Source organism: Vidua chalybeata, chromosome 13, assembly GCF_026979565.1.
Source record: "Vidua chalybeata isolate OUT-0048 chromosome 13, bVidCha1 merged haplotype, whole genome shotgun sequence".
Classification (NCBI taxonomy): Eukaryota; Metazoa; Chordata; class Aves; order Passeriformes; family Viduidae; genus Vidua; species Vidua chalybeata.
Genome location: NC_071542.1, coordinates 6079732 through 6093230, shown reverse-complemented (window position 1 = coordinate 6093230; position 13499 = coordinate 6079732). Strand labels below are relative to the sequence as shown.

General features: G+C 40.5%; 2 protein-coding genes across 3 annotated transcripts; both read right to left on the bottom strand.

Annotated features, from left to right (window-relative positions):
- Window positions 1–504: 504 nt before the first annotated feature.
- ADAL (adenosine deaminase like) lies at window positions 505–8580 on the bottom strand. 2 transcript variants are annotated; one of them, XM_053954665.1, is made up of 10 exons: window positions 8509–8580; window positions 6954–7084; window positions 6389–6449; window positions 5957–6044; window positions 5292–5373; window positions 4454–4580; window positions 3706–3786; window positions 2930–3068; window positions 2360–2460; window positions 505–1437 (listed from the first exon to the last, which is right to left on the bottom strand). In XM_053954665.1, the coding sequence occupies exons 1-10, from the start codon at window positions 8566–8568 to the stop codon at window positions 1246–1248; spliced, it is 1062 nt and encodes a 353-aa protein (XP_053810640.1). In that variant the 5' UTR covers window positions 8569–8580; the 3' UTR covers window positions 505–1245. The 2 variants fall into 2 exon arrangements, with proteins under 2 accessions (XP_053810640.1, XP_053810641.1); XM_053954666.1 differs by lacking the exon at window positions 8509–8580 and adding an exon at window positions 7865–8462.
- Window positions 8581–8752: 172 nt separating this feature from the next.
- Window positions 8753–13302, bottom strand: TM2D3 (TM2 domain containing 3). Its single transcript, XM_053954749.1, is given in 9 exon segments — window positions 8753–9867; window positions 10144–10219; window positions 10792–10966; window positions 11486–11643; window positions 12433–12531; window positions 12840–12950; window positions 12953–13034; window positions 13036–13155; window positions 13157–13302. Coding segments are annotated over 9 exon segments (1116 nt in total). The 5' UTR covers window positions 13286–13302; the 3' UTR covers window positions 8753–9701.
- Between the last annotated feature and the right edge of the window lie 197 nt (window positions 13303–13499).

Genomic DNA, 13499 nt, shown 5'->3' with positions numbered 1-13499 from the left:
AAACTAGCCAAGTAAGAAGGTTTCAAGTTGCAATGGTGATCTTGGGAACTGTGCACGACAAAGGTCTCATCAGATGGTGATTCTTCATTCCAGAAGTCCACATCCTGTCCAACTTCCTAAGTGTAACATTTCTGCTGTGTAAGTCAAAGTTAGACTCCTATATACAGAAATCCCAGCTCTGTGCATTGCTCTTTAGCCATCCACGTACATTCCTGGTTCTTTCACTGCGCACAAATGGAATCCTCCAGGTGACCTCCCAACGCCCATTACACAAACTGCAGCATGTGCACATTCACAGACTCTGTGAGCTCTCAGCACCAGAGCACAGGGGCAGGTGCTTGGAGAGGGCAGAGTGAACCCTGTGGCTGCCCAGGGCAGGGAGAGCCAGGGCCTGCCAGAGCAGCAGGGGAGAGGCTGGCAGGCAGCACGGTGCTCCAGGGACTCACCCCAGAGAATCCTGCTTCTCTTCTGGAGAGCTCAAACACACACATGCACACCTTGAAGTGGTGGTTTCAAAAACATGGAGCTTGAGCATATTTTTATTGCTTTTTTTACACAACAAACAGCAATTCTAAAAAGCATTTTAAGAATGAGACCACTTTGCCAAGTAGTTCAGTTATTGAAGGCATTCAAGTTTCTTAAGTGCCTACACACCACCAGTGCCCAGGGCACCAGCAGAAATCCCCACATGCTACTCAATCCACAGCAGCTTTAGTCATACACATACAGCAATAAAACCAGATACAATATTAAATCCTTGGTATAAATATTTAGTTCTCCCTGAGTTTATGTTTCTGTCTTCACATTCAATCAAGAGTTTAAAACCTATAAACAATACAACCCCCAAAAATACACACCGCACATTCAAACTGCTTGGCCAAATGCTGCCAGCAGAGATGTTTTAAACACCAACAGCTCTGCTCTTATTTTGTTCCACCTCTTAAATGTTTCTATTATGATAACATATTTCAACTAAGTATTTTTTAAAATGTCATATCAACTCAAGAGAAACAACGTGACAACACATCTGGCATTTTAGTCACTGGCTGAGAGCCCTTCTCACCTCCCAAAAGAACATTTACTTCTGTCCCCAGTTACAAGGGATGCATTCCAGTTGCCTTCATTTCACACAGGCAGTTTATGGCTGGGTTTAAAACCCTGAGGTCTGAAAAAAGCCGGGGACTTCAGTAAAAAAAGCTTATTAACTCAGCTAATACACCCGAGCTATTTAGGACAACAGTTTGATTAATCAAACAGAGCTGGCTTCAGCTTACACCACTGTTCCCTTAGCTTGGATTTTACTGCATTTGAAGCAAAAGTATAGTTGATTGATTCATAGGAAAGATCCCACATCTGTGATCGAGTCAGATTAAATGTTTTTGCAACCAGCTCATATTCTTGCGATAGATCAGTTGCAAAGACGCCTTTATCATCAGTCTGGAGTTAAATTGAAAGGAAAGAAATAAAAAAGTTTAAATTAGTTCCTCTATATCAAAAAGGTTTTTTTTCTAAACATACAAACCAGTTTTATCTTGCTGTCTCACATTTTATTCCACTGTTCTTTCATCTGTGCATGGTTATTTAGTTCTTTATTTGCCCTATTTTCACTAAAATGAATAAATTATTCAAATATATAAGAAGATTTCTTAAAATGGTGGCATGATTTATCAAGAAAATAGGATTTCCTACTAAAATTGCTAGAAAGATGGCTATCAAATACTGCATATATTCAAGGTATGTCAGTATGTGCGGGTCTCCTTATTCCTCTTTTCCCTTTCCCCAGATAAGCAGTGCTATAAAATATATATATATATATATATATATATATATATATATATATATATATATATGTATACACACACTTGGACAATGCTATGGGTTATGGGGGTTAAACTAACAGGATAATACTAAAACCCTGCCAATGGCAGCACAAGTACTTGGCACCTGCAATGCTTAAAGACCTTCATGAGCTATCACGAGAACTATCAAGAGCAGGAGCTCTCCCCCAGCACAATGACCACCAGGTAAGCAGATGTGCATATGCAAGCACTGCAGCCATGGGTTTTAAATCTGTCATTGTGCAAAGAGCTATGAAGTTCACTCCTTGTATAGCTGATCACTTTATCCCACAGAAAAAAAGTCCTGGCAATAGAAGTCCTACAATAGAACCAAGATAAATACTAGCAATTCCCATTTGAATTAAAAGCATTTCTCAAATAGAACATTTCCTAAAGGCAAATGATTCACTACAAGGTCAGAAATTGTAAGTAAGTTCTGATCCATAAACAGAGAAAGACTTCTCTAACTTCACAAGTTTAGCCCTTTGCTTAAATACATGCTTAAAAATCAAAAAACTTACACAAAGCACTGCAGGATGACCCATGCTATACCAGTATCCAAAATGGTGTTTGTCACAGGAAGGCACTGTCTGAGATTTTATGTTTGATGTCATGCAAAATTCTAAGGGAAAAACAAAAAAAGAAATGAGGACATATATTAAAATAAGAGACACATTAATTGACTTAGAAAGGTCCTGAATAAAAATCAAAATCAGCTACTGTTGTTTCCTTGATTTTCTATGCTTCTTTTGTAATTTCTTTTGAGAAAAGTTTGCTAATTGATTTCTTTGGGGTATAAAATTTAGGGAACTTGCAAACCAGGTACAGAATCACCACACAGTCTTGTACAGTAATGACGAATTATGATTTGGGATTTGGTTTTGCTTCCATCTGAAACATCAGCTGTTGTCTGCTGCCACAAAGGTGCCAAAAACCCCACAAGCATTATGAGTGTACCTTCATGGGCAAGTCTCATTGCCGTATTTGTCCAAGTCACCTCTGGTCAGAGACAAACTGGTGTCACTAGATCAGCTGTGTTGATCTGTTCTGATATCCAGAGAGCAAGTCATGGCAAATGTTTTTTTCCTTACCAATAGGTATATGATTCTGCTGAACCAATGACACTATCTCTTCAGAACCTGCTGCTGTGGAGTTGAGAAATGTTCCATGTCCAATTCTGTCAGGAGGCAGGCCCAGGAGAATCTTGGTCTCCTCTTCTTGGTTTGGAATCTAGAGAGCATATATTTCACATTCTGTCAAGGCAGCATAAAACAGCATATTATATAACTACAATGGACTTTCAGTTCTACTTTAATGGCATCTCTTATCTGAAAGAAAGTGTTAGTGAAATAGAAACAAGTATAAATATGCTGATGGCATCATATGTCCTGCTTAATTTCCTGAAATAATAACTATCTTCACTATTTATTGTAACTATATTCAGTATTTATTCTTGGAGCCAATTCCAGCCACCATTTGAACAGATGAGCAACTCTTTCTACTGATCCCAGTGGATTTAACAGAGCTCACTGCTCATGAAACTGTGTGGATTTCACTACACATGATTTCTGATATAATACCAGTAAGAAAGCAGTGGATCTCTTAGAAAGCTCCTAATTTCAATTTCACACCTAAACCTACAATAGATATAGTACAGGAAGCAATAATCTGGCTGTTCAGATTTAGAACAAAAGGTTGACTATTTCTCTTTGTTTTCTTGTCTCTTCTCAAATGCCCCAAACCATTAATACTTAAGCCTGAGAAGTCCAAAATGATCACAGAAGGTGATTTTAATTTCATCAAGATTTTCACAAAATGACAATTACAGAGAAACAGCAAAATAAAAAAAAAAAAAACAACATTTTACCTCACAAAGATGCAGTGCCAGCTTTAGACCTGCTTTTTTTGCTTCAGAGAGCGGTTCCAAAAAATCTTGACCATGTCCTGCCTGGAAAACAGGAACACATCACTTTTCTACAGCTTATTTGAGAAAATTCCTGTCATTACCATAATTAAGAAGTCTAGCAGTATCCAAACACAACATTAAAATACATTTACATTTAAATTATTCCACTTTTCCCATTATTTCAGTTTGGAATGCAGCAAGTCAAGCAAGCCTCTGCCATACAGTTTAGACCAATGGATCAAACACCAGTAGGTTAGATGATGCCTAAGATTTACAAGCCAATTGTCTTGATTTTGATACCTTTTACACAGCTACCACCTAGAGCTATTTCACTTCAGCTTGACAGCTGTCCTCAAATATTTTTGCTTTCTTAATACAAAATGAGCATTTGGTGCAGCTAAACAAAATGTAAACTATTGACAACTTGCTTCCACCCAGTTAATCTGACTGGGACAACTCAGGTACACACACTTCCCAGATAACACTGCATTTCAATGGTACTTTTCTCAGTCACATACTAGTCTAAGAGTTCTTTGTCAGAGTATCTGCCCCTTACAGCAACAGGGATTAACCCAGTGTTAATCCATTCCAGCTAGGCACAAAAATCGGACAAAAACTTGTAAGAAAAACCTATGGTTAGAACCACCTGCAGTTACACAACATTATATATTTATCTTCAAGAACAGACTAAAATAAACCAAAAACTTACAGTGGGATCACCACTGAGGTCAAGTCCTACTACAACCCCATCACTGGAAAGCAGGAACTCTTCAGCAAGTTTAACAGTTTGTTTAGCAACTGCTGGGCCATGTCTTCTGTTTATTGCTATTAACAGCCTGGGACAGAAATGTATTAAATTATTAAATTAAATTATTATTGAATTATTACAAGTTGTAATATCAGGAGCTCAACAAATCTGATACCAACAAAAAATGGCAATTCATATCCTTCATGGCTGAGTATAAAGAGTATTTGTATAGGAAACTGTTCTAGGAATGAAGGTACCAAAGTGTAGAGGGTCACAAACAGATAAATAAGTTGGCCCATGACATGCAATAACACCCATGAAGGATGAAAATTCTTAAGCTTTCACAAATAAATCTAGTAAGGGTTGTTACAGAGGCTATAAAAGACGGAAGAGCAAACTGTCTCCAAACAGCCATTGACACCTTCTAAAACTTCTGCTGGTCAGGACCAGTTCTTCTTTACAGTAGGCTGCTCGTACAGCTAATCAAACAAAAACTTTGCAATGAAGCTAAGCTGTGAAAAAGGAGCCAACTCCATGGAAAACACCTCTTTTCCTAAAAATGTTGCAAAGAATGGACAGTCTTAAAGATGAGAGGTTTTACCCAGTTTTCTTCTTTAGCAGTAAAAAAGAAGATAAAAAGTCAGGTTTCCATATGAACTACCTGTTTCTACTCCATGTAATCTGGTTTAAAAACAATTTTCTTTCTTATACTGCTGGTTTGTAAATCTCTCTGCAAGCATGACCAAGTATCAGACTATACAAAACCTTGAAACAGAGGTGTTGCACCTGCTTTATTTACCTTACATCTATATCCAAGCCTTCTTCTTGACACTGCTTTATACCCTCAAGTACGGTTTCAACATACATCCTTTTGGTCATACCTGCAAACATATGCACACATTTGGAAAAAACATATTTTAAATTATTTTTATTATATTGCAGACCCAGCTCTCTAGTCTCCTAAGTTTCATGTTGCACCTTTGATTTTAGACAATATAGTCTTCTATGTTATTCTGATTCTAATTCTATCTGTAAATATAGCTTTACTGTGAAGCACATATTTGAACTAAACCTCCTCCTAAGCATGTGGAAAAATTAAAATGATTTTGTGTGAACCAGAGAATCACAATAGGACTTCTGTTATGTGTATCTACTAAACCATACCTAGAAGAAAAAAAGAAAATAACAAAAGTAAAATATATCAGCTATTAAGAATATTAGCAGACTCAGATGCCATACTCAAGTGAATAACCCAATCTCATGGTCATTATGACCAACCCATTTTGTTCCTCAAAAATCTAATAGGAAAGTGACATGCTTCTACCTGGTTAAATCTTAGCTTTCATATTTGAAGTATATTTTTATTCAGCCAACTAAATTTGACTTTACTTATCGTTAACATAGTCTTCAACTAAGTTTTATAGTGAAAGAAGATCACAAATTAACAACCAGAACAGACTGTACCTGTGGAATTTTCTTCTCTTGGAGTGCTTCTCAATTCCAGATACTTAACACCATCATCAGCAAATTCTTTAATGACATCTTTAGTTATCTGATTAAGTAAAAGTGTATTCAACATCATAAAAGTTATAATTAGTTATATTTTCCTTTACAACTAAAAGACCCAGTTATTTTTTGTTGTGAAACACTTGTAGTGTTTTCAGGCCCAGTGTTTTTAGCAGTCCCCATGTCTGTAAAAATGCTACCACACAGAAGGTACATTTGATTCTTTCAGGGATAGTGAAGACAGTTCAAGTGTTTTACAGTAATTATTCTGACCTTCAACTGAAAAGGACCATTTTTGATATTGTTATTTGGAATCCAATGCTCTTAATCCATCTGGTTGTGACTGTGTGTACTGCTTGCTTGTTTAAAGTAAACTTTTAATTAATTTACCAGCAAAATATCTTCAGTCCTCGTGGTAACCTGATAGATGATCTGAAACATCTGAAAACATCTAAAATAAAATATAAAAATTAATTTGAGAGGCACTGGATGAGTATTTAGGAAAAAAAAAATCTACATTTTAAAAACACCTACCCACTGGAGTCAACTAACCAGACTGTAGCTTGAAATACAAAGAAACATCTGAACAATTTCTGATTTTAGATACTAACAAAGTATTCCCAACAAAAGTTGTTACTACCACAAAACTTTTTAAAGGAAAAAGAAAACATGAAGTTTTCAAAAAAGGAAACTATGTGAATCAATTTTCTCAGATGATCTAAGTGAAAAATTTCAATCATTTAAAGAAGGAATTAATCAATAAGAGTTTTCTTTTTAGTTTGCAAGCACTGAAGAAATTACTTTGTAGATACAGGTATCAAAAAAATCAATGAGATTATGCTGTAAAACTTAAAACCATATTTTCTGCAGTTAGTGAGTAAGGCCATACATTTCTGTTTTCAACTTAATTAAAGAATCTTTGGTAAATGTTCATCACACACATGCATATACTCACTCATCTAAGGTTCTTTTCTTTCCTTTGTCAATCACAGTCATTCCATTCTGGATCTGAAGGTTTGGCTTCTGGGCCATGAGTTTCTTCATAGTAGCAGTACTGATACAACCATTCAAATGAGCATGGAGTTCCTACAGAAATAAAAATCCTATGGACTTATGAAAAGGGTGGCTTCTGCACCTTGTTTGTACTACTCATATCCTACATCAGTGTTTCACTCTGAGTTTAAAAATAACAGTTATCTGCATTTTGCTAATAACTTCCTTAGGTTTTTGCAAGCACTGGTTCAGCTGAGAACTGCCCTATTTCTTTCGAGGCCGTTGTTGGCATGGGAGCACAGCTGGCTCAGCAAAGAGCTCTCCGGACAGTTCTTGGGGTGGTGTGATCCAAGGTGAGGAGGAAGCCAATAGCTGCCTCAGTATTACAAAAACGTACACTAAGGATTCAAGAACTCTCCCCATCCACTGCAAGTTAAATGTACATGTCCATCATTCAAATATAGCAACAGGTGTCTACCCACTCCCCTTGCTTTTGTTCATACTCTGAAGTTTAAACTCACATCAGAAATGCAGCAAGACTCTGCCATGAACGGCAACTGCAGTAACTGCACTCCTTTGCCTGAGGCCTCTTTTTGCCTGATTTTCTATTGACATCCTGACTTTGGGCTCCAAACCTAAGATCCTCAGCTCCACTCCTCACTTCACCTTTGCTCCTTCTTATCTCCTGGCTCCTGACTTAAGGAGTAGGTCTCTAGCGCCCCCCCAACTCATTCAAATGTATCTACAAAGCATCTACTTTGTTACCTACCTCTCGTCTCCCTGTACACATCCATTCTCAATAGGAAAAGAAAAATTCAATAAATACTTGTCTTCAAGCTTTACATTGGAAAACATGTCGAAATTGTAACTCACCAGAAGCTGTGGCTGCTTACAGATTCCGGTGACTGAGCCAGATGTACAGTGCTACAACTGTGTTATATTTTTCACAAGATTACGATTACCTCACAGAATTCTGACAAACATTAAATATACATCCTGAAAAGCAACTTAGGGAAAAGGAACGCTGGAATGCAAGGATGGTGTGGCCTGAAGTGGGTTTGCTGGTGCCCCCGTGCACTGCCTGTACAGAGCTGTGTGCTGGACTACGTGCTCTCGGGGTTTGGCGAATGCGGCACACGAGCCCCGATAAATCCACACACACCCCTACGGAAGGCTTGCACTGATATGCAAGAAGTAAGGCACACCCTCGGGACACGGAGAAAAAGCGTTATCTGAGACAGAGTTCTTGGCTAGACTGAGGGGAAATAGGACAAAAAGAGAAAATTAAGATCGCGCTCAACTGATTTAATTGCAATTAGATTAGTAAGGTCTGTAAACAAACCGGTCAGGCAAACACCCGACTGCATTTTGCGGTGGGATAAGGCCCTTAGAAACCGCGCGTTCGGGAAGAACTCCGAGACAGCAGCAGCGTCTATCGCTCTGTCTGTCTCTCCGTCTGCAGCCCGAGCCCAGTGCCGCCGGAGGAGGGTCCGGGCCCGCCGCCCCCCGCCGCTCACCGCTTTGGGCAGCCGTCGGTAGAAGCGCAGCTCCCGCTCGCGGTCCCGCTCTGCCGCCATGGTGGCTCCTGTGCCGGCGGGGTGGGACGAGCCGGGGCTCGGCGGTGGCACCGCCCCGGCCCGGCCCCGGGCCCGCCCCCGGCACCGCAGAGCGCGGGGCCGCGGCCGGCGCTCCGCCCGCCCCGTGCCGCTGCAGCAGGATCGAGCCGACAGCACGACAAACACAGCCAGTATTAACGCCAGGGAAGCTTCAAGGGGCAGTTTATTGAAGCGACAGCATTTCCAGCCCGACGGCACCGCGGTGCTACAGCAGCGGCCGCTCCAGCCCCGGGCGGGGGGCACGCACGCACGGCGGGCATTCACCGCGCCTACACGAAGTTGTCCTGTAATGGCACTAGTCCGCTACATTATCGCGTCACAAAGTCCTAATGGATAAACTCATCGATTACATTGCCAACCCTTTTTAAAAGTAATTTGGCAAGCTTGCTAGCACAAGAATAGGAACTGTAACTTTCACAGATATGGTGGTCAAACCCAATCAAAAAAAAGTTATCCCAGAACAATCAAAAAATCTATTTCAATTATTTAATATTTAGCCTTTAGTGATACTGCAGTCTAATTCTAAACTCCCCCATAATTTAAAGTCGAGTCCCTAAGCAGGTATTAGCTCTTGCTACGTCCCAAACCAAGAAGATAATGTAATTAACATCATAAAACATGGTGATTTACATACTACCCACATAACTCAGGCAAATAAATTATCCTCCCACAAATTAAAAAAAAAACCAAAAAAACCCTGACATATTTAGGGAAGTTAGCTTTAGAGTTAAATTAAAGCATAGAAATATGAAGTAAACAATTCAATATTCAAGTTAGTTTGCTGCTCTTTGAGGGCCTGACAGATCATCCAAGCTCAAGCACAGTGGAGAATTTGGTTAGCTGCTCAACTTTTTTTCATAGAAAAATACCATGTCCATAGAAGAAATGAAATTAATTTCAACTTACTCAGTGATCCACTCTTTTATTTGACCTTAGTTAAAGGCAAACCAAGTACAGATACTGTACATTAAAATGTATGCACACAGAACAAACAGTTGTTCTTCATTCTACCTTAAAGGCTCAAACTTCCACACTTGTTTATTTAGAGCCCTTTGCAGGCAACGACTCCTCTCTGAAACACATTGCACCCACATTTAAATATAGAGAGATCCATCTGCAGGTCCCACATAGCCAACACCTATTAGCAGCACATCAATTAGTGTCCATATTCCAAGTCCACCGAAGCTGAAGAGTTTTCCCAGACCTTCCCGCCACTGACCCAAATAGAAACGATCGGCACCAAATCCACCAAGGGTGATGCTATAAGAATAAAAATATTATTAATTATTATTATTTTTAGAGGAACTGAGCTTGGGTACCCAAATGTTTTTCCTCCAGCTGTGTTTGTTGAAGACAGCCAGCACTGTTGAAGGTAAACCCTTCATGCATTCTATGCCCACCATTTCAAGCTAGACTATCTCAAATACAGGTTATTTGGCACACCTTTAAAAAAAACAATCAGAAAACCACAGAACCTTAAGTTTTAAAGAAAACTAATCAATTTTAGCTTGACATTATCCAATAGTTCATGCTTACCTTAGAGCCAAGGCAGTAGACCACTTATAACCTCCAGTCCAGTTGCAATAGAGCATCTTAGGAAAGACACGGTTACCTAAATATTGGAAAATATGAAAACTTTAATGCAATAAACAAAGACCATATAATAAGGAAGAAAATGATAAGGAAGAAGATACTATATTTTTCCAAAAGTAATCTAAAAGGGTTGACGCTAACTGAGAAACAACTGTTAACACACAAGCTCATTCTGTTCCATCAGTCTTGGTCCCATATCAGAAAAGTCAGCGAACAAACAGAGGGAAAATTAAGCCTAGTTGGATGGAATCAGCATAATTTTCTTTAATTGGCCTATGGAAACATTTGATATTGGTTCTATTAGTGGTCTGAGAATCAGATCCCTAGTAGGTTCAAGTAAGTTTAACTCACAGAAGTTGACAAAAATAAAAAGAACTGTTTTCTCTGGTGTGAAAGTATACAACAATATAATAAGCCAATGTTTGCAGTTAGATGTCACTATTATGCTAAAAAATGAAATGCAACAATAAAAAAATTCAGTAGATTGATCAAGGAGCAGGCTGTTATTGCAAAAAGGACATAATCTTTGTATTCACCCACTACAAAATATGTGGAAAATTCTTTAGAGAAATCCAGCTTTGCCCACCTTACCTAGACAATGAATGTGATCCCGGACTGTGCAAGTTGCATTGTATCGCTGTCGAGGGCAGGAAACTGTCATGCAGTTTGTGGAATTGGTACAGACATAATCACTTGTGGCAAGCTGCCAGCAAAACTGGCACGTCATGTTAATTGTAAAGTTCTCCTGCTCGTGGTTATTCTCATCCTGTAAAAGGACAGCACTATTACTTCAATAATATTAAAACCAAAAAATCAATGTGCAGTATCAAATTAGATTTAATGAATAGACATTTTGGGCAAAAGAACAATTGTTCTGTTTGCTACCTTTTATAGAGCAGAATAGAAAACCACCAAAGAAGTATCAAAGTCGCATTTAACATTTCTGATTCCTCTAATCTAAGGCTGCTGCCAAAGGGAGGACTCATTTAGTCTCACCTGTAAGGTCAGTTTGTAACTCTGACAGATATTTAGCCTCCCCACTCTCAAAATGTTTGGAGTGGTTTAACTCAAATGCACGGCCAGGTAAGAAAAAGATCCAAGGCAAGAAAGGCAAACCAGGGAAGGGCAGGCCTGCCTCTTCAACAACACACAGTGAGTGATCAAACTTATCACAGAACTGCAAACCTACCTACATCAGAACCTGGAAATCAATATTCTGCATTTTAAGACAAGATGCCACAGTTTAATTACTTAAATCTGGGATTAAGAGTAACAGGTTACTTACAACACAATGAACGTGTGGCTTGACTTTGCAATCAAAAGTTGCCGTCTTCCCATATATACAGGAATAGTTTGTGTTACATGTCATGCAGTCTGGTGGCAGTCTACTGCAAAGCCCGTTGCTGGGACAATTAGTCAGGTAAGGTGGAATTTCTGTACTTTCTGAAAGGTGCAATAAGTGAATTAAGAACCTGAGTAAAAAAAAAATGCTAAATAGCCTAAAGTACATATATACATTTTTTTATACATGTACATAGACAAACACATGCACTGATGCTGTATAAAGGGCTTTCCTCACTATACATGGAACAGCATTCCCAGTCTGTGCTGTGAGAGCCAGAGGAGCCACAGGGCTCTGTGTAGGACACCAGCCAACATTTCAGCACAGCACCAGGACTGAGCTTATGGGGATTAGTGCTGCCTCAGCCAGCACTCCTCAGCAGAAATAATCAGTTCAGGAATAGCAGCTGGGTGACACGGGTAACCTACTTTGAGCTGAGCTCTAATTAGGGCTATAGCTACCTCAGCCATTTGCTGTTTGCATGTGTACAGAATCACCTCCTAAACTGCTAGCCAGAGCAGTGTTTCTGTCAGTCCTGATGCACCCTCAGTGAGCTACAAAGCTGTACTGATGGTGGACAGGGAGCAAGTTCTTGCAGGATGCTGGAGTCTTTCAAGAACTTCCACCATCCTGAGGGGTATAAACCTCATATACCACAATAGTACTTCAACCTATCATTTTATAGTCCTTATATGAACGAGTTGTCTAATTAGATAACCCAAAGTAACTGTTATGGTCACTGACAAGTAATTCATAATGTGTTACACTGCAATGCTTTTTACCACTCTGAAATCACACACAGGTTTCTAACACCCAGTTCAAGAACTTTTGGACTCAAGACTGAGAAGGATCCACAGAAAACAAAGAAAAAAAACAACATAATACCTCACCTAATGCTTTAAAATAGGGAGCATTTGTACTTGTTGAAGTTAGGCTTTTTGCCAGTGTAGACTGTGGCTGTGAAAGCTTTGTCGTCATCAAAGATCCCGCTACAAGACAAAAACATGGAGAAAGTGAAATTTCTAAAACAAATTCCATCTTCAGAAACAGCATGATTTCAGCATTCTGATATGAAAATGCAAGTGGAAAGTGTAATGAGATTAGAAAAAAATCTGTTTTCCTGTTCTACTAATAGTGGGATATTTGTGTTAAACATTAGAAAGAGCATTAAAATGTAATTGTTCCTTTAAGACAAGGAACTACGTTTATTTCCATTCAATCTTGTTTTTTGATTCATGAGAATTAAAAACACTGCTCAGAAAGCAGATTTTACACAGGGTTTCCTACTGAGCAATACCATTTAATGAAGCAATGTAAGCAGTTCTTTGACGGAAAGATGGAGCAGAGGAAGCGCTCCGGAGGCACGGCTGTGCTCGTGCTGCGCGCTGGTCTCTGCGGGAGCCGCCGTCTGAGGCTCGGGAGAGCCGCGATGCGCCAGCTCCTGCCGAGCCCTCACGGCAGCCACCGGGCACGGGTGGAGGAAGGAGAGGCAGCTTTGCCACACCACCCACCCTGACCGTGCCGACGAGCCCCAGGACGTTCTGCATCACACACGTTCGCGACACAGAACAGGCACAGAAGGTGCTGTGTAATAGAGCAGAACGCGAGCCGGCGAAGCGGGGCCTGGCCCGTCTTCTGCCCTGACACCGAGCCCCTCAGCCCCAACCCCGCAGAACCGGCACAACGAAACGCGGCCATGCCCGAAACACCCGCTTCACCCCAGTCAGGGGAGCGGCAGCGCATCCTCACCCCACCGCGGTCACCCCCACCTCCGCAGCCGGACCCGCGCTCAGTCCTGGCCGCGGGGAGCGGCCGCTGCCGCTCGAGGCAGCCGTTCCCACCCCAGGGCCCAACCGGAGCACCTGCTCCTTCTCCCACCCTCGCCGCCCTGTCTCGGCCCTGCGGCCGCGCTCACCGCGGCCCGAGAGGACGGAGAGCTGCGACAGGAACAGTGCAG